The 26079-nt window shown below is 39.0% G+C and overlaps 1 protein-coding gene and 2 long non-coding RNA genes across 17 annotated transcripts; 1 reads left to right on the top strand and 2 right to left on the bottom strand.

Moving 5' to 3' along the window:
- Positions 1-436: 436 nt before the first annotated feature.
- On the bottom strand, positions 437-5961 carry LOC111245557 (uncharacterized). Its single transcript, XR_015322149.1, has 5 exons — positions 4908-5961; positions 3246-3339; positions 2243-2372; positions 1904-2102; positions 437-1762 (listed from the first exon to the last, which is right to left on the bottom strand). It is a non-coding gene; the product is annotated as an uncharacterized LOC111245557 (long non-coding RNA).
- Positions 5962-10539: 4578 nt separating this feature from the next.
- On the top strand, positions 10540-24466 carry LOC147757976 (uncharacterized). Its single transcript, XR_015322152.1, has 2 exons — positions 10540-10677; positions 22565-24466. It is a non-coding gene; the product is annotated as an uncharacterized LOC147757976 (long non-coding RNA).
- LOC111245190 (uncharacterized) lies at positions 13167-22905 on the bottom strand. 15 transcript variants are annotated; one of them, XR_015322144.1, is made up of 14 exons: positions 22628-22905; positions 21879-22079; positions 21648-21721; positions 20538-20748; positions 19981-20265; positions 19601-19802; positions 18822-18962; positions 18471-18634; positions 18083-18308; positions 17741-17944; positions 16875-17453; positions 15696-15717; positions 14966-15278; positions 13167-13927 (listed from the first exon to the last, which is right to left on the bottom strand). XR_015322144.1 is itself a non-coding variant. In XM_086981400.1 (14 exons), the coding sequence occupies exons 1-14, from the start codon at positions 22903-22905 to the stop codon at positions 13919-13921; spliced, it is 2682 nt and encodes an 893-aa protein (XP_086837526.1). In that variant the 3' UTR covers positions 13167-13918. The 15 variants fall into 15 exon arrangements, 10 of the variants coding, with proteins under 10 accessions (XP_086837526.1, XP_022648918.1, XP_022648922.1 ...); XR_015322148.1 differs by having other exon boundaries at positions 15665-15717; XR_015322146.1 differs by having other exon boundaries at positions 15193-15278; positions 15665-15759.
- Positions 24467-26079: the final 1613 nt, after the last annotated feature.

Below are 26079 nucleotides of genomic sequence, written 5' to 3' on the forward strand. Positions count from 1 at the left end.
ATATATGGAAACGAAAAGCAAGGAATAAGGAACGGGCAAACCCTGCTAAACCTTACTTTTCGCTACTGTGTAGTGTAAAATTTCCGCAGCCGGAAAGCAATTATTTTTAGAACGAGTAGTAAGAGGCCAAACCATGTCCATCAAAATATTAGTAGCCCACCACAAGCTCAAATGTGACCTTTATCGTAGTAACATGTTAACAACAACAAATAGCTATAAGACAGCAGGTTCTCTACTGGAGAAAAAATATAGGCGAAGTAAACTAGAATACAAAGGCAGAAGTTTATACTCGACACATAGGATAGCCGGTCACTTACTTTGCCGGTGTTTCATCAAGTTCAACATGAAATGCCCTCTCCTCATTCCCAACGCCCCTATAAAAATCACTCGTCATCGTCATCTTTATCGTCATCATAGGTGGAGAAATATGCCGAAAAGTTGAATAACCAGCATTGATTCACACCTTGTCTTCCACGCGTTCTGCATACCTTTGGTAGTGCGATCGACATTGACGCGCGCGAGGCAGACGCTCAAGACATATATGGTCGAGTATATTTAGGTTGCCGATGCCGACATTTGGGCATTGCTTCCGAGGCTCAAGCGAATGCTTCCATGCGCAAGACAACGTCAGCGCTAGTGAGCGAACAAAGCAAACAGTCGTCGGCTGGTTTCATTGTCTTCTTCCTTCTGTTTGGTTTTCCTTTTCCATTTGCCTCCTTCGACCCATTTTTATGTCCTTTTTAGTCGCATCGAATATAAAAGGATCATTGCTAGGGGTGTCTGTTTTTTCATTAGACGTAGTCAAAAGCTTTGCCTTTTTCACGAGCTAGCGGATGTTCCATTTACTATATTAAATTTTTGCTTTGGTTAGCTGATTTCACTGATTGTTAGTTCCCATGGTTTATTCTAAATACCGAGCTTAAAATCTTGGATAATCACTCAATTATGTTGGGTTACCTTAGTTTCTTTGCTGTGTTTACGATCGTGCATCAACAGTAACAGAAAATATAGCAACGCCATCAACCGCATCGAGTGAGTGGTTGCAAACATTTATTGATGGGACGTTCATTTTTGCTCGGAATCATGATATCAATTTTTGTCGGATAAAATATGATTGTTCCGAGATATGATAAGGTGAAAAATATTCTTCACTTTATGATCAACCTTTTTCTATCAATAATTATATTGATGTTGAAATTGCTAACCTAGAAAATGTACGATGTGGACTGAAAGCTAAAGATGTTTATAGTAAGTTTCATACCCAAAATGTCGAAGAAACTCCGACAGGGGCATAACAAATCAAGAAATATCTATGCTCAAATTTTTATAATTTACAAATTTTTAAAAATCCATGATACTCTGATCATAAAAATATAACGTGCGTGCTGAACAGTCCCAATAACGTATCGAGCGTACCTGAAGGCGCATTCTCACTACGCCAACAACACATTGACAATGATAATATCAAGCGTTAATCACGAATTATCCAGCAACTGCTTGAGTATTTGACTACTCACAGCTTCGTAAGACCGACTCATGAAATGAAATTACTGAAAAAAGTGTCTCTAAACTGCGTATCCTTTTGATTAGGATCAGTAGTTACTGACAAGTTACCTTGACTGACTTAAAATTAATGAGGGGAGCAAGACGGGACTTTTCCTGAATGTAAACCTGGCGTTTTTTACCGTTTATTCATGAATTTTTATTAGCGTATTTATACCGTCTTGTTTTACTCGGACTCTGCCCGGAATCTGCACTATACCTGTAAAATCGAGATATGAGAATTTGAGCTTAATTTATATTCACTACCAAACGCTATCTATATAGGCGGAAATAAATTTAGTTGTAGGTTTATACTGTCATGACTTAATTTGGCCTATACAGCATTTTCTTGTAATATTACCTAGTATTAACGGATGAAGCATTATTCCCGACAGACAAAACACGTTTCTTATAAGATTATCGGGGACCACCTGTGTTGCCGGGTGTTGCTGTTAGCGCCACGGTCGCCGCATGAAGCATCTTCCTCATGCACACCAAAGCATGAAGCAGCTAGGATGTTACGAACTAGGCCGCTGAGAACAAAACCTCAAAACGTTTGCCTGCGGCAACAGTTTCACAGGTTACCCTTCGTCTTTTAAGTAATCACATGTTATACATACAACATTATTGTTGCTATACCGTCACTTCGGCCGGTGTGCATCTATAACAGGTGCCACTGTGCGCCGGGAGTATTAGTTACCGTTCAGATTACTGCTGAGGAGACCGTAAAGCATTCTCCTGTTGTGCTTTGTCGCCTGGACGGGCCTGGAAATGGGCTGGTGTTTTTCCGGCAGTCGAGTGCCAAAAGACACGCTTTCTGCATTTGACTTCTACAGTTGAGCATCAAATTGGTTAGCAGTTTTACTCGTAGTCTGCGTAGGCAGCTTTCAGATGTGTGCATTCGCTAAACCCTAAAATTTTTCTTACCTTCCAACCCCTATTGGCATAAATGAGACCATCCCATTGTAGTAATAACATATCAAGTATCATATCAATGTGTGCACGTATTGCGTAATTAATGAATTTCGGTCTTCGCCAAAACGAAGACCTAATTTCTATGCAAACTAAAATCTACACAAATTGTACAGTTTGTATAGATTGAGTGCCGATTTGGTAGCTTCAAGGTAACGCAATTTTCTATTTGATTGATGGATAGAATCAATCAGATTAAGTTTGTATTATATGACTTGAAATGGACCGCGAACACAGATCCTTGATAATGGCCAACATTAGCCTAAGCCAGGCCCAGTTGAATCAAATTGGTCAGCAAGCCCATTCTGCCTTCCGGCAAAATGCCGCATGAAAACAGTAACTTGGCGTGCAAATAAGTTGCAAAGCAACGTCGTGAACCAGACTGAAGATCTCACATCCGCTAACTTTCGACCGTAACTTTCTCCAAACGAAAATTACAATTTCTTACAGTGCATTGAGTAGAAAAGGGTGCCACACATCAGAAAAAACGAAAACAACTCACGAAACTATAACGTACGATTTTTTTGCTCGTCAATATTTACAACGTTTTCCGCTGCCTAAGGGAAAGCTCGCTTTTATTTACAATGAGTCGTCCGATCCACGCGAACTACCCGTTCAAATCAATACAAGTGTAATGAATCTCCCCTATATTTCCAATCTCAAAAACATTTTCACAAAAATATTTTATTTACTCGAATCCTAAAGGTAGTTTTTTTTTCCCCGCAACTTACCGATTGTATTTCCTAAGTCATCTAGTTTACCCACGGGTCTTCGCCATATAGCTGTAGTCATTTCTTCCAATAGCTCTCAATGTAATACCACTACCTGTAATTTACCCAATGATGATATTGAATAATGAGCACAGTATCATGAAGCAGATCGTTTTTCAAAGGTGACAGACAAACAAAAAGCTAAGAACATATTCGAAGAATATAATAATATAACAAAGGGCATATTCGGCCCTCCATGCAGAATGCGTAAATGAAATGGTGTAGTAAATGAGTGCCTCGGCCAATTTAGACCACGTATATTCAGTCTGGCGCCATACCGGCACTAAGTTTGGTAATAAACATTTTAATAGAAGCGAGAAGCCTTCGACGATTACGCGATAATAACATATAACTGTGATATTGCGAGTTGACTGATCTAGTGGGAATTCGATGTTACGTCTATCCTTGGAAGCAGACGTTAGCCAGGACGTACCTGAAATAGTACTTAGTTCTCTTAAATTTCAGGTTACATAGCATGTTGCAATTATATGTCAATCTTCGTTTAACTGGATCTTTTCAGACTTATTGATTGCTAGATAGATACGAGTTCTTGCTGTATCGGTAGTCGGTTTCTTAATGAGACTTCAGTGTTTACAATGAATCAGTGAAATAAGGGAAGCGCTTGGTCAGATGAAAATTGAGTGCTATCTGAAATAGTTGACGCTTACCAGATCAATCTATTGTTTATTGTTAACAATATATTAATTAATACATTGTTCCGTACGTGTTCGATCTGTTTTTTTTTCAAGATAATTTCGATGCTGATTTTGCTTAATTTTTGGCTGATGTCAGGTACGTGTTCTGGGGTCTATATGGACGAACGATAGTTCGGATACACCTTTGTGGTCTTAAACCGGCACACGCCACGTCTCCTTAAATACATTTGTTATCGTAGAAATGAGTTGAGGACATTTATTCCTAAAAAATCGGTCGCCAAGATAGAATATAGACTCAAACTGCCGCTATTCCAAAGCAGCGCTTTGTCTGTACGACAACCTAATAACGCGTCAAAAAGTCCCAGTGTCTACTCGTTCAGAGAAAATCCTTATCTTCAAATGATTGTCATACATCGAATCATAGTGAGGTTCTCTGACAACACCGACAAAGACTTATTAATAAACAAGTCTCTAAAATCTAGTAAACCAATTGAAGAATGCTCACTTCCCGGACTTCCTTTTGGTTAATTTGGAGACCTACGCGTTATTACTGACGATTCATACCATCGCCAAAATGAATAAAACCAGAGATTCTTCAATAATATATCTCAAAGCTGTCGGAAAAAGTAGTCCGTTAGGAAAAATTTCTATGAGCTAGCCACTTAGCCCCAAAGCGCACAGACGATACCTGAAAGCTCAACTCTTTACAAGACATAAGAGCGCCTGTTTTTTAAAGCTCTTTTTAACTAGATCTCGCTGATATAACGTGATAGAATAAGCAACAAGATCAATAGCGACAATAGCATCATCGGGGCGAACGAACGGGCAAATCACATGTTGTCACAATTGGTAGCCGAACGCAACGGACTGATCGTGCTGAATTAACACCCCGCGCATATTACGCGCCAATGCAAGCTGGAAGTCAAGTTCAGAAAGCACAAAAAATAGTAACAGTTAGTAACCTAACCGGTGCTGATTACTGGTCGAGCCGAACGCGGATGGTGAATAAGGCTTTATCGTCGAACACCGGTGGAGTAAACGGAGGGCAAAAATTACTGCACCTTTGCTCGACAAAAGTATCCGCAACCGCAACGAAAGTAAGACGAACGCAATAGGTACGAGACAAGCCGCGATGGAGCAGTTTGCCCCGCGTTGCGTAAGCGGGACTAATAACAACAACCGCAGCAATAGCAACAGTAAATGCTTCTGCCTGCGCTAAATGTCGGTCAATGCCGATACATTTCGCTAGACGACAAACAAGTCTGTCTTTAGCTATCGCCATGATGATGATGATGATGATCCAGAGGGAGCGATCTGACTATCGTTTGTAGTATCATTCATCTCCACGAAGTGGCGTTTTTTGAAGCGTTTGCCGAACGCTTGCGCCTACCTACAGCTTTTTTTTTTTTTTTTTTTTATAATAGAAGCTACTATGACCCTTCCGCTAATAAAAATACATACGGCCGCCAACGCTACGTAACCTATACAAGCGAAAAAAGTTTAAGCGGATTATCATTTTTTTAGCAACAACAACTACAACTATCGTTATATGCGCAGTGGTCATCAGCAACATGAACAGGGATCGTCAGCGCCCGCTCTCCTTTGCCCGTGATCTTAAGTCTCTGCGTCGGCCTCCTCCTGGTGCAGCAGCGGCAACCGTTGGCGTTGCTATGACGCACGTGTTTGTTGGTCGCGTCTCCAAAATTCGTACGGGTTGAGCGGTAGAATTTTGTGGCGTACCTATCGTGTGCGTGGTGTACTTTCGATGACGTTGCCGCGTTCGCATTTTTAAAGCTACAGCTGCTTGTGGTGACCACTTTGACACCTTTTCAGCACGTGGGAGGCTGGGAGTGCACGATTCTGGCGATACAAGCTACTACTGTTGCCAGCGCCTAATGTTAGGAATTAAGGCTCAACCAAGTGTTACCTTGGCGCGGTAATTTTTTAGTCCGCTTCACTAGTTGTGTAGAACTATCGGAGATTTTGATGGTGTTGTTGTCCCTGCCGCAGCAGTTGCTAGTGAAAATAATAGTCATAAAATTGTAAGAAAGAAGGTACACCAAAATAAGATATGTATTTTTGTGTAATATATTCAGTATTCTATAAATATAGCATGTCGATATGTAGGGGTAAAGGTTACAGAACATATAAAATTTCATTTATCCTTCCTCCGTTACACTTCGAAACTATCTACCCTGGAACATTCAAAGCTAAAATTGAGTAACTTAGACGTAAAGGAGTGAACAAGGGCAATGAGCGATCATAATACGGGTGACATTTATGTTTATTAATATATATATATAGCAAAATGATGAATCCGATTTCAAGTATTATATAGAAGTGCAACATACGTGATCACCTATAACCGATTATATGCGAACAATATGATGTAGCTTATAATGTTATCGCATCAATGTCCATTACTGGCCACGTTAGAATTGCAGTCGATAAAACTGCGCACGCAAGGTCGAGATTAGACCAGTAAGAGCGGCCAGAAACTAGGCGCACATAAAGATTTAATGTTTTGATAACAGTTTTTTTGGTGTATATCAGTCGTACGTGTATGCAGCTGCTAATAGCGTCCAATGCTATCGAGGGTGTCATTGATCCACTGATCGTAACAGCTCGTATGTTCTGTTTTTGAAGTGGACGACTATACAAGTTATTTATATATTTGTTTTTTTTTTGCAAGTTTCACTATTGCAACAAACAGGTGTTTCCCAGAAAGACGCTGTGTTAGACTATGATGTATTGCGGATGTTGTGATGGATGTACGTATATATGGAGTTTTTGGCTTACATAAAATAAATACTCGATAATTCAATCTTATATATATATATATATATATATATATATATATGTACTCAAAAACTTATTTATTCTGTAAAGTATTTCTACTGATAGAAGGAAGTACGATTGTGTATGGGAATATGTTCATATAAGAATGGCGTATGTATATGTACCACATTCTGTGACTGATGATAGTTGATGACCGAACAAATGAAGACCTATTCAAGATCTGATTTGAAGCTCCGGCGAACATTAAACCAACCCGATTATTATTTAGAGCAACATGTTAGCTCTATGAAATTTCAGGACAAATACAGGCAACTGAACATTAAATATAAAGATCATGTTGGGCAAAAGTAGGTTTAGGACTTGAGTCTTCATCATCGAAGAAATAAATTCCTAATTAGATAAACGCTGAATTTCGAGCCGAGCGATACATTGCTTCAACAGTAAGCCTAATTTTGTCCCACATATATATATATATATATATATATATATATATGTATATATATATATGTGCTATATAAACTATGATGTATTGCGGATGTTGTGATGGATGTACGTATATATGGAGTTTTTGGCTTAAATAAAATAAATACTCGATAATTCAAACTTATATATATATATAATATATATATATATATAAGTTTGAATTATCGAGTATTTATTTTAACCAGAGATATATATATATATATATATATGTACATCCTGGTCGTTGTACATGTAGTCCTGAACATGAATATCAGTACATAAAGATTAATCAAAATGTGTGTCATTGAACAAATATATTGAAAAACCGATGCATCGTATCCCAAGTAGCAATTACTGAGTGCCAAGCTTATTATCAATATCACTACCGCTGTTTTGACAACAATGATTGCAAATAATTACAATCAGACACGATGAGAAAAATTCTAGCTAACAAATATAGACAAACTATAATAATAACAACAGCAATAAGTATGAAAATAAAATAATTACTATATTTCACATTTCATGCAAATGTTTTCTCTGGTTAACTATGGCTACTGTAATCTAAAATAGTGAGTTCGCAAATCCCGAAGAATAGATCCAGCCAACTAGATTTAACACATTCTCAAGAGTCGTTGAAAAGATTCTCCAAAAACATCGAAATTAACATCGATTGACTTTGAGTAGGACGCATATAATAACAATCGACATAGGCCTGTTGCCATCAATATTGATAAAGTGTATGGGTAAGCTATTTAGACGAACGAAGAGAGACAACACGAAGAAACTTACTGACCCGGTTTTTTTTTCACGGAGAAACACCCAACGGGGTGACGAGGGGGCTGCCGATATGGGCCGACGGCGCAACTAGGTCTCTCTGCTAATAATCACAGTGCACCGTTCACGTCGGGTACGATGGCGTCGTGTTCACACCGTGTGCCGGCACTGGCCGGGGCCTCGTCTGCGCACTGCTACCTTGTCTATGTAAGAAGCTATAACGGCGTTGGCGCACGGGCCACCCGGTTTAAGAAAAATAGACCTGAGTGCAACCCTCCTTCGCTTCGTTAGCTTAAAAAGATAGAATGATAAGGGCTTGCACCGTGCAGAAGAATGGCCAAAGCTAACGATCCAGAGAAAAAAAAAGTTCGTTTTAGAGCAAAAAACTGTGTGTGCGTGTGTATATGTATGTGTGTTTGTGCGTGTGTGTGTGTGTGTATTCTTACATGTGTACCTATGTTTGTATTTGTGTATATGTGTGTGCATGTGTGTGTGTGCGTGTGTGGGTGTGTGTTTGTGAGTGCGTCGAAGAGAGCCAGAAAGAGAGATGAAGCAGCTGGGCGAAACCGGCGGCCCAAGTGTTACGGGTTATGTTTCTGGATTCTGGCAACGATGCCGCCGGGCGACTGCTGACTTTCTCGGCATCGCAGGGAAAACCCGTAACGGAGAAGGGGAAAAAGGGTGCCTCTAAGTAAATTCATTTTCAGTCCTTGTAAACAATAGCAATGTTGCTCGAACCAATACAGATGGGGACTGCTGCTGAAACTCACATTATTGAAGCTACATTGGGAAATTCCCGTTTTCTGAGAGCCGTCACTAGTCTCTGGTGTAGGTGTTCTTGAGGGAGCTACAACTGTTATGTAGTACGTATCAGACCGAGAATTCTTTTTTGTATAACAAGTCATGTTCTACTCCATTGTATTACAATAATAACAAAAACAAGTAGGCTTCTTTCTGGTTTACGCTGTGTGAAAAGAAAATCTCGTTAAAGTAACTTTGAACTCGAACGACGAGTATGTTCGAAGCTTTCAGAATCAGTTGTCGATTCCTGAAGTGACGATTTTTAAGTATAATACAAAGAAAGTCTAAGGAATATTTAAGTTTTTAGCTTTTCAGGCTGCACAGAACTAACATGGACAACGTTCAGTCGCTGCTTCTCAATAACAGGAAGGTGAAAAACAAAAGTTTTCCAGTTTAGCGGACACAAAAGTCATGCGCAGTCACCTCTTTCACGGCTCTGTTCCATTATATTAATAGGCACATAGACTTTTTTACATAAGTAAGCTCTCCAGACATCTCCATGGAAGTGCAATCAAATGAGACAGTGTAGTCCTATCCATTATCCCGTAGTGGCTTCTTTTTTTTAGATACACCTAAACAAAAGCACAAGTAACTGCTTTTAAAGCGACCGAAACATCTGGCTAATAACGAATAAATTTGACCGTGATCAATGCGAAGTTTTGTCGCCGGCAGCACTGAGCCAGGTTTTGGTGCAAGCTTTTTTGGTCCGAGCAAGTATCAGCTTGAATTGCGGTATCGTATTAGCTATTGACCGTACCAAAATGTGAGCCAAATTAGGCGGGTTGTTAAAAATAGTAGAATATCACATAGTAATTTATTTATAATTCTAGTTAGATAACTGGTAACGCGTGACAATTGTATACATCAGCATAGAATTATAATCAAGTGTCATTGGTATCATCTAACAAAAACATTCTGCATAGCAAATTCTCCTTTTATCAAGACCAGCCAGCAAGAAAGCAATATAATTACCTTCCCTCTGCTAGCTTTTGAAGGGCTCCTGAAATAAGAATAAATAAAGAAAAAAAAACGACTACAAGATCCATTAGAGAAAAACGTTAATTTTTCAACGTCATAATTAGATAGCATGTAAATTTCTACTTTGATTTAGGGACCTGTTTATCGATTTGACTCTTACGTTTGTCTTCCATGCTGCTACTTTTACTACCATTTTGTGGTATTAACCAGCTGAGAACATTATTAGAAAGCACTGAAACCGATTAATGAAAAGAAGATAATTTTAGCACCACAGAGACATCACCCTAGATCTGATCATTGTCCTTGCCGATAAACGAATCATAAATCAGCTGATGTCGGCTGTTACTAATTGCTCTCATCAATGGATATGTCGAAGCTTCTTCGATGTTTGATGATAGAACCGACTTAACACTCGTGTGAAACGCAAACAACATGAAACAAATGTTAGCTCTTCAATCTAGTGGCATATGTAAATGTGCCGAACATATAGAACAACGAAAATATAATTGCAATGGACAGAAAAACTTACGGTACATGATAAAATCGACCTTTTAGCTTACATTGCGCTGTGAATGATTCATAATTAGCATTCGTTGAATGAGCTAAACGTGTTATAGTTTGTGTCAACGAAGAAACGTGCAACGTACTTTACAAGTGTTGACACAATATTTGAAAACATTTTAGTGTAAAACACCACATCGCGCAAGATCGCCTGTAAATTTTGGTCGTAAATATCGATGACATTTTGCATTTTCAAGACTTTAGTGGGAGTCGCTTGGACTGCAGGAGATGGTCTCTGCTATGGTGCTGCACTGGTGATGTACTTGCTTGCCACGCAAAAAGGCACGGGAAACTGTCCAGGTTTGAAACCGATATGGCCAATGAACATGATACTCTTGGTGAAACGAGATTAAACAACGGTTAGCAGACCAGGGCCAGTCATCGGAGAAACAGTACAGACTTAACAATAGGAAAATTCTTGAGTCTAGAAGCGAATCTAGACACGCCTTAATTCGTGCTAAAATGAGTCGGTCTACGACACTCTGCCACATCTGAAGCAGCAATGTTTAGAAGCAACAAAATTTATTTAGACCTCAATGGGTGGGAGGGAAATCTTCGGTGTTAAGAAATATCCCGATCCCTTGAAAAGTGCCACCCGTTTCACAATATACGTATAAATTAAACAATTCAGCCTTTGAATAACATTATTGCTTTGTTTTGCATAAGTTGTTGTTATTGGTAAAAGTTATTACGGAATGTAGCTTAGCTTTAGAACCCTTACTGATAGAGCTGAAATTGACTTTGATTCCGGTTTGTTGGGATAAGCTTGCACTCGTCAGACTGGCCGCAACGTATAGCAAAAACTAAAAAAGGATACAAATAGGCAGATAAAGGCTCGCCAAAGAGGAGCAAATCATAATAGCACCTTCCATTTGTTCCCTACGGTACTGAATTGAAAAACAAGGGAAATTCTACGTGTGTTGAGGTACAACACAGAACGGCGCTGAAGTCAAGTAGAGCATTTGTCTTGCCCACAAATACAGGTGTCTAATTTTGGCTTTTGTCTCCTTCTTTTTTTGGAAATTTGATATGATCAGTGGAATCTTATCAGTCTCATCAGTTTATCCAGTTGCTTTTTGCTAAGCTGTCAACTGATCCTCTGTTACGATTTCTTGTATAATACCGTCATTCAGTATTACCTACGTTAAGAGTAAGCTATACTGGCACAATTTCGAATTGAGATGAACGGGTTACGACAAAAAACGAAGTTTGTTTGTCTGCAGCAGCGCCGCTATTCACAGTGACTAGAGCAACAGTTGTGATGGCGGGCCTAGCTGTCGTTGAAATCAAGAATTGAATTTACTTTTGATGGGTCATTAGAGCGGAAACTGCTGAGCACAAACGTTCATCTTGTTGTCATTGGGTTGGCAATGCAAAGATAAAATAATTTTCATTTGAGTTACAAAATTAAGAACTAGCCTGTAGTAATAGCAATTATGATAACATATCAACGTTATGATTCAAATGTACGCCTGTTAACAATACTGTTTCGAAACGCTTCGTCCTTTGCGGTGCTAGAGTTTAAGTCAGACTAAGCGGTTCAATGTCGAAACAGCACGAGGATACTCAGAATTCATAACTGGTTAATTAATGAGTACGTTTTCGTGATTACGTGATGAGATAGTGTTAACTGTTAAAGAACTTGTTAGGACAAACAAAAATCGCACTAAGTTCGCAGTTTAATAGTCATGGTTTGTCCACATTGTCGATTTGGTCTAATTCTTCAGGTAGTCCTACTTTTGCAAAAAGCCGTCTATTTCATATAACACAACTATTAACTGAAATTAAATATCTAATCGACGATAATTTGATAACTGGTAAGCTAACGTAAATGCTCAATACAATTCCAGCCTGAAAATGGGCGTTAGAAATAGATTACGAAACGTATGTACATACATATTTCAGCTCTATGTAGGTATATACATATTAAGCTCATTACGCTGACCAAATCTTGTTTTCATATTAATTTATGAAATCTGCCGTCTTAGCGTGCACCACCGTTAATGACGTCCATTGAAAAATATAGTCATTCTTCTTCACCAAAGGTCTATCCACTACTCTGGGCCAGATTATTTCTTGTTGTCCTGGTCCGTTTCTATTAACATCATAAGGTAAATCGGAAGCAAATATAATATAGCCATAAACCTGCGTTGTTCTGGCATTGTATTAAGTTTAACTCTTTCAGTGGGTTCTCTCGGAATCCTAACTTTTTTTTTTAACTACTTTTCGTCGTATGCTGATAAAATAGAAAACGATATATCTGCGATATATTCATAATTACTGAATATTCAATGTTATAATGTTTTTCTCAGTTAAATTACATCCCATCGTTGTGTTCTTTTTTAACACTGATAGACTGCTTGAATTATTCCGTATCTAATCCTCAGTATATTACTTACTATTTCGCATTGCGTGTGGATTTCCTAAAACGGAATCGGGAAAAACACCTGAACACTAACTGCTAAACCAATCCTTGGTGAAAACCAAGGAACCATTTTTGTTTGATTAACTAACTGATTGGCTACAACAGACGATGATTGATATCAGCACTATCATGATTTTTCCCATTATTTTGTTATTACGTAACTGTCCCGTCTAAGTTCGTTAGAACCGACTAATATACCGACTAATAGCAAATAATATCAAACAAATATATTTCGAACTAATCGATTAGCATTTTTTAGAAAACACGTAGCGACCGAAAGGTGAAACCAGGCCTACATCAAAATTCCATCAACTTTTAAATTAAATATAGCGACATCGTTATGAGCAAAAACTATTAGGGAGTTGCTGGATTACGTGTTTTCACAATGAAAAACATTCTCAAATTTTACCAAAGAGACGCATATATTAGTGTCTTTCTATTTATCTTGTAATGTTCCACCATTGACTCAATGTGTTAGACTTTTTTGACACAAATCACAAACGTATTGTCCGTTTCTACGCAGCCATAGTTGAGAGTCCCTTGCAAAGCTCAGCAGCTGTCCGATCTGTCCATGAGCTGGTCTATATCCCTAATAACGGTGAATGCTATCTTTGGCTTGATGGTGTGCGTAAATTTATGTATTCATAAATAGTAATTTGTGCTGCTGTTCCATGTAGTTCTTGCTGACGAACTGTAATAGTGTAATAGGCATAGGTTGTAAGCCAAGCATTCAAACAAGCACTTTCACAATGTTTTTTTTGTTATGGCGGTCCGTGATGACCTACAAATGTCATCCGAAATTTTAACTAATTTTAACTTCAGTTAACTATTTTTACTTGTGCTCTTGGACTGCGCCTGCGCCAGAGACTGGTACCTGCGATACGGTGTTGCACTTTCTCAAGTATAGGCAACGGCTGGACAGATATTTCCATCGTTTTTTTTTGCTTTCGTCCTTCAAATTGCTGCCATGGTTCTCATCAGTCACACCGCAGACCTGGCAGATAAGTTTTTGACGAAAATCCTTTCCCCAAGTAGTTGCTTCGGGGTAGCTTCGTTTTATTAGACCGAACGACGGACCTCAAAGGAATCTCGCTACACACCAGTGCTTTAAATAAATACCGTCATGTCACATAAAGTAGCGCCTGCTTGTCAGCGGCCGGTTCGCTGGCTGCTGATTAATCGATCTGAAATACACGCAGAAACACACTGCAATTGGTCGCTTAAAGAAATTAGGCGCGACACCTTTCAATCGTTTCTTCATCAAAATCATAACTATAGCGTCAAGGTCAATATAGGGCTTGAATCTGCTTTGAAAATCTGCACTTCCTTACGGAATCTCCTCCATTTATTTTGGAACCCCAGGTGCTGCTGGATAACGCTGTTTTCTAAAATGTAGCTCTTCAAGCAATCTTTCCAATCATTTTCTACTATAGTAAAAATTAATTTGGGTTGCTCGTAATAATTTTTAGGAGGCACAGTAGATCTCATATTTTCTTCTAAGCTAACCGTGAAGTTGTTTCTTTTAAAAATTTGCATAAGTTCCTATTTTTAAAATACGTTAGTCTAAAGTAACACAATTTTGTAAAGTCACATGTAAAGTAACACTAATTATTGTACGGATTGTAAAATTTGACTTGTAGCGTTTGCTTGCAGTCGTCATAGGTATCCATACAGGTTTGTATTCGTCGTCTGATATCCTGTGTAGTTAATACAACATGAAACTTGTAAAAGTTTTTGAGTTTTTTTTTTTCCAGAACTGCAGTGATTTCGCTGGACCTCCACAAAATAACGTATGTCTGTCGGGTTTGAACCCAAACCGCGTCATAGTCTCAAAAGCCTCGCTCGTAGGGCACATCCCTCAGGTATTCTAAAAAACACGTTTTTCATGTAGCAGACAATATGTATGTAGGCCGTTTGCTACACACGGCTCGGCAAATTCAAAAACAGTAACTTTCCCCACCACTGGTTCCGTAATTGTCAAAATAGGAGGGCCCTAAATGAACAATTTGAAAATAGTTAACAAATGGAGCTATATTAGATCTATAGCCTTTCTTTATTGCTCAGATAAAGAGCTGTGTCAATTCCCGGTCTCGAACTTAGAATTAAGACATCGTCCTATATTTTTAAAATTCATAAGCGAATATCTCAACACTGCACCATCACGGGTACAAGCAGGTTTTTCCAACCGTTTCCATACGCACAAATAACGCCGCAGTTCTTACAAGCGTAGGCTGATGTAAAATTCAGCTGTTCTGAACCGAGCGTCCCGAGCAGCATGACTGAATCGGCCCACTTGACCACCGATCTACTTCCTCAGATTCCGACTATTCTTCGATTCCTCGGTGCCACTTTCTGCTGACGTTTGGGATTATCCTATATATGTGTCTTCTTTTCGTAGTTCGTGTGTTCTCTTTCGCACATTCTGGTGTCTAGATCATCCACTACTCACCACCTGTCGTTCGACAATCCTAACTACTGAAGTGGAAGCCGGCTTCGTAGCCCTACCGCGCTTGGGCCGTTTGAATCCTTTGAAACCTTAAAACATCGTACGCAGTAGACTTTTAGCAGCCGTCGTTCGATGCGACCGGTAACTAAATCCTTAAAATGTTCGGTCTCTGTATCTAAAGCGGCACCAGAAATCTGCAATTTTTAATCGACCGCAGGGTAGCTGATTGGGTCTGTAACGGCCTGTCAATTTAAAAATATTAAAATGATCAATCTTATTGATGCGAGCTTGCACTTATATATTTGTTAGTAAAATAAGTTACTATAATTTTCGTAATAATAACTCTTTAGACTAAAGGACGTAACCTTGGATTATCTAATTCAGCCGCTTCGTTTGGTCGTAATACACGAACATTATCTGAACAACATACAGTAATGTAGTTATATACGTCACCTCGTGGCACAAATGCGCTTACATTAATAATTTCTTACGAAAACAAGCCTAACCTTCGAGAATCCGGAGAGAAATCTGGAAAGATCCGGGCCATCGAGAATATAGTATATTAATGACCTAAAAATTTATAGTACTTAGTATAATTTCACAAAAAGAAGCACAGTGTATTTTAACCTGTCTAAGCCGTTTCGTCATGAAAAAACAGTGAACATGGATTAGCAAAAAGGCCAACGATGCTTAAACCATAGAATTTTTTTTTCATGTATATGCATCTTTCTTTCTCGTGTTATCTCTCTTTTTAACATGCCACTACACGGTATATTTATTTAGCAGTTATAAGATCCTCATCCTTTTCTAACAAAGCGTATACAATAAATACAGGCACATGGTATTACATATTTGCAATTGATACTGCACAGTCTGTAACAGCTGTTTCTAGTCGAATCAAATCGTAATGATAGAACTGCAATATATCTTCTATCTGGTATCTTCTATGCATTTGCATTACTGGCAAACAACCATTTCGGCTATGAGAAAATATTTAAGTCGAAATAAAGTTAGGATAATTCAATTTGCACGCCGTCTTCAACGATAAATGACCGTTGGCCAATATTCACTGGGCTATAGCTTGTATCCAGTAGCATCAGTTCCTGTTCTGCTGACGGTTTTACCGGTCCATTGGTAGTGACCTGGATCTTTTCAACGACGGCGAAAGGTTTCACTGCTGTATTGTGCTTTGGCAGCGAATTCACTTGGACAATTGTGGGTGTTTGATCTTCAGTTTTGTGTGGAAGTTCCTTACAGCTTTGGCTTAGCACCAAAATCTTCGCCGCTGGTGTCGTATTTGGCCTTGTCGTAGCCTTAGTTTTTCTTGAGCTTTCACTCTGAATCTGGGCGGCACGTTGTGCCCTAACGGTGAATGGTACTTTGCCGGAGGCCTGTCTTGAGATCCCTGTCTGCGTTGAGGGCGTCGTGGCATTGAGGGGTACCTTAATCTGCTGAGAGACATCGGCAACTCGCTGCTTGATTTGGTGGTTGGACGTTGCGTACTGAATGTTAACCATGACGGGCATCTTCACCTTTTGAGACATTCTCTTTTCGTTCCCATTGGACTTCGTCGATTTTGTTGTTCCTATTTCAGATGGGAGTGCAACAACCACCGAATCGTGTCTTTTTTGTCCTGCAAGATCTCTTGGTGAGTCGGTAACAATTTTGGTTAAAGAAATACCTACTTGAGGTGGCGACTGAGATACGATTAAAGTACCGGTCGACTGCTCTGATAACAAAGGTGCAGAATTAGGTAGCTCGATCCACGGGGCTCGCCGTAGTCCCCAGCGCCGACGAGCCTTAGTTGATAGTCTTGACATTAGTGTAGACCCTGGAGAACGTTCTGATTTTGGGCCTTTAGTGGCCAGAATTTGTTTGGCTTTTTTCAGCCGTTTCAGCTGTTCGCTATTGCGTTTTAGCGAGTCGCTTTTTAGAGCTGGATTAATGGCTGGCTGCGGATTTATCTTTTCATTGTTGACACGGTATTGGAAACTACGTCTTGCTCGTTTAACCATTCCCTTCGTTAGACCGTCGGAATTAAGATGACCGTGGCAATCATGAATAAGTCCACCATATTTTGCGCTTGTCTTAATGGCCACTGCTTTTGTTTGACTCAATGGCTCAATTTTGATATGCACTTCGTCCATAGGAAAATCCCATACTTCGTTCCTGCAGGCTTCCTGTTGGTCCTCAGAGTTTATTGCTGCAACCCGTTCATCAGCTAAGGCCAACATTTTGTCGACATTGATCGTGCCCGACTTCCACTGTAACAAATAGAGTAACCGAATCGATTATAGTGACCTAATTGTGCTTCGTAAAATAAATGCAACATTGACCAAAGGAAATCATACCAATTCTTATTCTTACTTCGAAATGAACGAAATCAATTTGAGTATTGCTACACGGTCATTGAGCATTCTTTCAGTAAACAACTAAGAAAACGTTATCCACAAAGTAATCAGGCAAGAAAAGAAAATAGACTAATGTTACAAAATCGAGAAAGGTAACAGAAAAAAGATATTCGACGAACTTTACTCTGTTTTGTGTGTACCTTTTGGGGCATATCTGTGAACTGTAAGGCCGTATAATCGGGGTGGCGATCTCGCACCAAGCGAAATAGCTCTTTTGGTGCTAAAGGCTGAGTTTCCCCGGCCTCATCATCTCTAGTCGGTTGCCGTGGACGAGATGTTCGTAGAAGCATTAGACCGCTACTTAAAAACTCATCCAATTGATCTAGATTGACATTTAGCTCCCCCTGCAATAATTAAGCCAAAGTCACATGTCATAGGACGCTCAAATTATCAAACTTGGCTTTGTCAGTTCTTGTAGCAACTTTCGCACAACGATTATTATGGAATAATAATTACTAGTAAAAGTCATCACAGCGACATACCTGGAGAAGAGTTATCACCTCATCAATACGAGGCCGAAGTGTCTTAAGGCGTTCTCGATGATTGACACGCTGTAATCGTCGCAAGGCCTCTTGCAGTCCAACAGTGTCCTCCTGAAGAGTTGGATCTACCCACGACGGTCCAGGGCTTCCCTCCTTGCTCGCCACCAGATGGACGTGTGGACACATATGATCCTCGAGCATAAACTTCTTACAAGTGCAGCCATATCTATAGAAACGCAATTTATTTAGTTAACGCCTCTCTATGACACGAGCATACTTCGCGAAATCAATCGCTCTTCAAGGTCATACGCTTTTTCTGATATTTTAAAATGCTTGAGATAAGCATATAGTATTAATCGAGTTGAAAAGAAGCATTTAACAAACCTACCTATGTACGCACACTCGGCAGTCCTCGCAGCGTTTTTCGCAGCTTTCATGTGGAGCTTTTCTCGGAAAGACGACGTTACTTTCGGCTCCGTCTGATTGTAGCGTTCGCCGATAAACATGCACATGGCCCGTGACTTCATGCCTTACCACATGACTAAACTCTGCCTAAATGTAATACATGTAAATAAAAAATGATTGTATTATCTATCGCTTCACCCAAATTGAAAATTCTCAGCAAGCTTGTAATTGCTATAAAAAGCGCATCGTTTTCGTGTGACCTGTGCTAGGTGAAAATTATTTCAAATGTAACCTTTTTTACTAGAAGCTAGGTTTTCCTTTAGCTTTTCCTTACATCAATCTTATGTTTGACTCGCTCTGATTCCGCCGTTCGGTGACTCTCGTCATCAGGCTGAGCCAATAATTCCAGGCATTCACGAACTCTGCGCACTAGACGCACCCGTAGATAGTCACTGTTGTAGCCCTTTTCCGACATCTGCATCTCAGTAAATAAAATTTATCTACTTTTGTCAGCTAGCGTTCAAATACTTGAAATATATATATACATATAATTATAACAACTTGGCATGATAAACTTCACAGGCTAAACTATACGCATGACGGCCTTACGAGCTCGGCTAAAACTACTGTTATTAGATGATTCCGGAGGTAATCCACATACGATTCATAGAATTAGTTACGAACTAGCAAGTATTACATTATAAACAATTTAACTGCTATTCTTCGATATGTTGTTAAGCTAGACTGCTCAGAGATTGAACTTCTAGCCAGCCAAGAGCACGACTCGTATCACAAAAATGCTCACACCTAGTACAAGCACAGTAGTCATTAGGTTTATGAAACTTTTCGCTCTGTATAGGCATGGAAGCTGTAGATATACGCGCATCACATACAAAAAATTCAAATAAGGGTTCGTAAAAGAATTTGAAAGATTCTCCCAAGAAAGAATGTAAAATATCGTGCTCTTTAAAGTCGACATTTCTACAGACTCTTCATTGAAGCACTTCAGCCTAACTAGTACCGCTCCAGTGTAGTAATAGAGCATTACGGTGCGAAAAAGCCTAATACGTATCAGCAACGATTTTATTCGTCCTTTAACTTTCCAGTACTTACATAAGGCACGTCGATCGTACAGCGTTTATCACTGAACTTCCTATGCACATTGCACAGCTGGTTAAGTGTTTTAAGGTCGAGGATGAAACTTCGACTCAGCGGTTGACCAAAATATTTTTTGGCAGCTTCTGCGACGATCGCCCGTCGCTTATAGCCCTTTTTAAGCAACTCCATGATAAAGTGGCGTTGTTCATCCGACACTCTGAAAATAATACAACGGCCAGCTCATGTATTTGATTAATTTAGAAGTACACAATAGCGGTCACCTTGCCATCTATTCACATGTATGTATAAGATTAATCCAACCGTCAATTGTAAAAAAGCATAAATCTACTAATCAATGAAAGTTCGCTATCAGCGTTGACTAACCAATAACTTACTTGACGTCAAGAATATTCGGAGTGTGACCAATGTGTGTACGCCAATAGATCACACTGACTCTGTTACCAACTTCCGTGACAAACATGGCCGCTGGACATTCTACACCGAGTCGTTTTCGGTAGGCCGTGTGCATACTGTACTCATCCTGTGTCAATTTGCGTCCTGTGCGACAGCAATTGTACACGCCGCTTCGCCGATGCCCGATATTTGTGAACGTTGCCATATCTTCCTGCTCTGTGCGCGACTTCCAATTTTTGAAGTCGTCCATCGTTTCGAATTCATGCCTAGAATATTGTGATGATAAAATAATAGAAATTCAAAGACAGTTTTGCGGAATCGCCTAGTCACAAGTATTTGCGCTTTAGTTAATCAAGTAGTATATGGTTCTTCTCATACGAATGACTATTAATTTGGGGGCTGTAAAGCTTCATTCGTGCGATATATATATGTTTATAATACTTTGCGATATCATCGGCAGTAAAATATAAGCAAAGTAAATCGATACTCAGCTTATGACGAATATAGAGTGATATTGATAGAACAGTATTGTACGTACTCTGTGCACTCAAGCCGAGTATCATGGTCGTCAACGATATGCCTAACTAGAATCTCGTGACTGCCCATATCGATGCGGCATAACGGGCACAACCTTTCGCTCGCTTGTACACTGGCCATTCGCCGACCTCTGACATGAACGCTCATGTGAATATGAACCGCTTGCGTGTTCCCGAAGGTGTAATTGCACGTTGGCACCGGGCAGTAGAAGACTGAGAAAAAGCAAATATTGGTTAAAAAAAATGGAAAAAGGCCACTAGCAACCCGAAAATTTACTTCACCTTTTAAGGCGAAGCTATTCCCATTCGTTTTGTTGAGGCTGACGCGTTTAATATGCATTCGTTAAGCAAAGTGTTGAGATACATATCGTAGAACTGTTGAATATATCCTATGTTGGCTGATGATAGCATTCGTGTTGCAACGCAATTGGAGTTGTGCATAAATCTAAAAACCTTGCGGCTCGCAGTCGCTGGTGCGGTTTAGTCAGGAGCACATTCGAGAAACGATCGGACTCTGCTGAGTGTGCCTAATAAATAGCAATCCTTATATAAATATTTGGGTTGTGTGCGTCTGACTAAAAACTAATCCAAGGCGTTTTCTGATGCTACAATATCTTTAGTCGAATATTAGCAAGTCAAAACAGTGCAGAACACATTGCTCACCAAGAAACGTATCAACTCCTAGAAGGGTATCAGATGGCCATCCTCTTACATATAATTAAAATCGAATAGATCTCTGTTAGCTTCCGAAGAGAAACAGCTTTAACATGGCCTTACACTTCTGACGGTCGAAGTTAAACACCGTATGCATAAATATATTCAGAAATGGATTGCTCATACTCAGTCTTGAAAGTCGTCGAACTTGCTTGAAATGAGATTGTCAAATGTCAAAGCGATCTTTTGTGTGTACTTAAATGAGTTAAAGAAGCCAATCATTTTATACATTCGCTTATCAAAGAAAGACGTACTAAAATTTTTACAAAGTTTGACAGATCAATAAATTGCTCCACCTCAGAAAATCTACTGGAAAACCTATTACAATAATTTATTTTGCCGCCGTTATTCCAAACTAACAACAGATTATTCATCTGTAAAGAAGTCTATACGCTTACCTTTCTTGCCATCGATAATCTCAATCCGGGCACCTTTTGCAATATTCCCACTGTTTTCCAATGTGATTTGGGTTCTGTATGAAAAAAATCAGATAAAAAAACGTTCTTAAATATCCTGGTAGAAAAGACAGAAAATCTTTATGTGGAAAGCTGAGTGGAAAATGAGCAAAAGTCGGCAAGACTAATTTCAACGTTGATGCACTGTCCCATCGGATAACCGCTAGCACTTACTCGACCATTTGTTGGGTATTCGGGTCCCAAGTTGATAGTTTCGTATCGAAATCTTCCAACACGTCCTGGCGCGGACCTCGACTTATAGGTGGTAGCACAATGGAAACCACCTCCTCGAAGGTTGGCGGAGCAGGTAACTGCATATGCCCTGATAGTGGTGTAGGAAGTTGTGCTTCGGGCAGGTGATTATGTAGATGCCGCCTAGAATTTTACGGGCGTCATTTAACCACAAACAACCGTCTGGCCTTTAAACCAAGACAAACGTCTGATCGGATAGCAAAAGCAATCGTTCAGGTTTAAGCCATACAAATGACATGAAGCTTCGTAATGATATATATATATATATACGCGTTTTTTGAGGATGGAAAAAATACTCCGCTCACCGAGCTCTTAATATACATATTTATATAGTGAGCTGTAACAGCTTCTCGAAAATGAAAAAATCTGTACTAGAACTACAAAACTAGAAAAACAAATTGCTACACACAGTTTTAAGTGATAGACTTATATTCCAATAAGCGATTCACATCAGGGCAATGTAATTAAATCTATCAGACATATCTCTTATTACATTTTTGCGTTATCTTTGATATACTGTAAACCCTGTCACAATGGCAAATTGGCATATGTTGAATAGACGTACTAATATGCATTGATGTTAACTACAACTCTGTAATTAATTGCAGATAATCACCAAGCAGTTGAAGAAACCATAGATTAACGTGATGGTAATGCAAAATAGAACTTACCTTCGTACAAAGCTTCCATCAAGGTTAAGCACTGCGTACACCCTGCAGGGGTTCTTCTTTCGGTGACATCGGATGCATGCTAGCATAAAATGACCTTGCGTACCCTTCTGCAGTCGCATCAAAAAGGGGCCAACTCCTCTGTGTGAGGAAGCCTCTGTGGACGGATGCGTCATTGGATCTAACGGAATATCGTACGGACCAAACACGTCGCACCACCATTCGCCATTGGCCGATGCTCCGATTCCATCCCAATGCACAGCTCGATAAAACAGAGACATGGCCTCTAAGTTCTCGGCTAGGCCATCCGCCGTCTGACGGAACAAAACTTAACTAGAACCATTATTCATTCCAAAGATATAGCCCCTAACCCCGTCGTCACGCACAATAGAAATATGAGGATTTGTCACAGAATTTAAACCGTGGACAATTACGGTGGTCTCTGAGAGGCACGGTTCTTCACTGTGTGCTCCAGTTCCATACTAAAGAACTAAGCATTTGGGTTTTTTATTTTATATGCAATTTACAATATAGTGAGCGAATACATTTGTATAGATTCCTATATATGGACATTATAGCCTTAAAAACTAAATAAGAACTATCTCGCCGGTAATTCATCTCAATCCAACAGAAGTGAATTTTACCCCATATTAATCGGTGTCCAGTATTGAAAACAGCTCGCTTTTTTTACTGACATTAAGGTCCCTTTTATGATACTGAAGCCCAAATGAATCTACCGTCTTCACTGTTTTAGACAGAGCTGTTTCAGTAGCGTATCAACTGTTGATTCCTTAGCTCAAACAATAATTTGCTGTACTTATCAACGGCTATAGACGGAGCCTCACTTATTTATAGTATATTTATTATAGTTTTTAATAAATAGATTTTATGAAATACATCGACCGCATTTAAAGGTTTGATCTTAACATGGCAAGCGAGCAAGCTAAACAAATTCAACAGCAGAGGCTTATTTGCAATTAGAGGTAAATCAACTGATTTAACTAACCACAATGTTAATTAAATAAAACATAATAATGACACGGTCCGATAGAATAAGAAACAGGTAAAAAGACAGGGCGAGACAATGCTAATATGGTTCAATTTCTTCATAACCATTTATTGAAATATGTTAAAATGTATGAACATGAAAGACCTGCTATAGGTTATCTTTTTGCTCCTGAGCCCGATTATCAAGTCAATAAAACTTCGGCGTACTAGTGACCATCTGTGGCCCCCAACATTTGCGATCGCATATTTTAGCCACAGATAGAATGAGACTGATTGTCCTTGCCAATCATGGACCCAACAAGTTCTAAACATTCATACCAGAAGTCAAGACGAAATAGCTAAACACATTTAGATACTCAACTGAGCATTCTTATATCATTTTTGCCCATTATTCGCTCTTGACAGTTTACAGACGTGTAACTAAACGATACGGAATGAAAAGATGTCCTGGTTTATTCCTCCCACCTACCAAAATAATCCTGCTCCAGTCCACAGTTTAAACGAAGCTACCACTTTTACTGTTGGAGTCCACAGGTTCACTTACATAGGTCCGCACCAACTTTATTATATCGTAACAATAATAATGATAATAATAGTAATAAACTATCATTCACATAGAGAGAGACGTAAATTTTCTTGTACCACCACACTGCCCCAATTATAATCTTTCATACAGCTGTGTATACAATCGTGAGTGACTTCGGCATCTTACGTCATAACGGAGCGCCAATACAAACAGAAGAGCAGACGCTCTTCGAGAGGCGGAAGTTAATTTCTAACGAGTCGGAATAACTGTTATTAACATAATAAACGATAATCAAATCGTTCCGTTTTCTTATTTGTATACTTCTCTACTACTATCTTTTTAAGTGGAGTACTGTTATATAGATTATGAAGTAGCAACTTGCGTACACTCTGCGATATGAGCTGCACTCTTTGCAGAACTATTACAACACATATATGTTGTTTTCTCAGAAGTTATTATTAAAACTAATAATAAGTTAATATTAATATAGTTGAATGTATTTGGGACGAAACCCATAACGGCTACCGTTATGGGCGGCATCTTCCATAATATAGACAGATCATACAAATGTATTATAGTGGTGGCAGACACTTCATTTATATACAGATCCTGGTTATTATATACATATATATACATACACACGAGATTTAGATATTTTCCCGGTTAAAAATTAACGATAAATAAACAAATACATATCTTATATAGTTTAAAAAACAAATACATTACTTATATTATTATATCTACTAAGTATCTACTACCTATATAAGTTAATAACACAAATAAGATCGTGTACTCTGCATAGACAGAAAAGGCAATTGCTCGTATCTGAAAATTCTCTTGGTTACAATCTATAAAATTCGACTAGTTATATATGATTCTCTAAACCTTTCAGTGCAATATATTTGTTATGATACAGTTCCAGGAATTAAATATTAACTCAGAAAATTATGAAAACAATGATTCGTACTGCGATAAACTTCGTATTCTCATTCGTTCATCTTATGCAACAGGATAAATGCTTCTAAAAAAAAATAACAACTAGCACTAAAAATATAAATAGTAACAATAAATAAATTAAAATACTATTGCCTTGCTATTGAAGAAGTAATAATGTGAAATCGTAGCATCTAGCTTTGATATCTACCTTAGGTTTCGTTTCTCAACTGGGCTTTTTTTATTGAGTGCTTATTGGCACAACGCTTTGTAAATAACAATATACTGATAGCAAAGCAGAACTAAGAATCTAGAATGTAAGGGGCATTACAGGCAGTATCGTAAAAGTCCCTTCCATCTGATTGTACCCCTTTTTGAAATGAAACTTGCTTCGTCTGCCGACGTACATTCGTATTAACATGCCTCCGCGTCGATTTCCGGCATAGCGTGCACTAACTAAAGCTTCTTTAGCAATATATTATATTCGGTTGTTTCAGTGTTTAAATAGCTATCAATGATCATCTTCATCGAAAGGTGTTCGTATCCGCTCATAGAATTATTAAAGCTAGCAGAAGCATAACACTCCGATGGCACGTCGAAGTTTAAACGATCACGATAGATCCACATGGGTAGAGACATTTGCAGAATATTTATTGCTTTCAGAAACTATGCTGGTTTGTTGTTGGTTGAGTACCGTCAGTCCTCCAACCATCTGAGTCCACAAAAATTACGAGCAGAACCGGTGTTAGAGCTGGTCTGTTTGCGAAATGAAAAATATGAACTGGCCGCTCGGAGGCAGTGACACCTGCCATTTTAAAATTTGCCAATAAAATTCCATTAAGAAAAAAGAACCTATGAGCTGCGGTGCAGTTGTCGCGTATAGCCACTTCGATTTCGGTGGCATGGTTGCCGAGGTATTCACGATTGCTGCCGACGGCGAAACTGCCTAAACTGAAAAAATTACCAAAAATAACCCATGATGACATGG

This window comes from Varroa destructor, unplaced genomic scaffold (genome assembly GCF_002443255.2).
Source record: "Varroa destructor unplaced genomic scaffold, Vdes_3.0 BEIS01000002.1, whole genome shotgun sequence".
Taxonomy (NCBI): Eukaryota; Metazoa; Arthropoda; class Arachnida; order Mesostigmata; family Varroidae; genus Varroa; species Varroa destructor.

Excerpts from the sequence above, each read along its gene's own strand:
- LOC111245190 (XM_022793180.2), bottom strand. The coding sequence starts at position 22,905 with ATGTCTCTGTTTTATCGAGCTGTGCATTGGGATGGAATCGGAGCATCG. Across the intron at positions 21,722-21,878 it reads AATACCCAACAAATGGTCGA|AACCCAAATCACATTGGAAA; the intron begins GTAAGTGCTAGC and ends TTTTTCATACAG. Across the intron at positions 20,749-21,647 it reads GATTATCGATGGCAAGAAAG|TCTTCTACTGCCCGGTGCCA; the intron begins GTAAGCGTATAG and ends GCTTTTTCTCAG.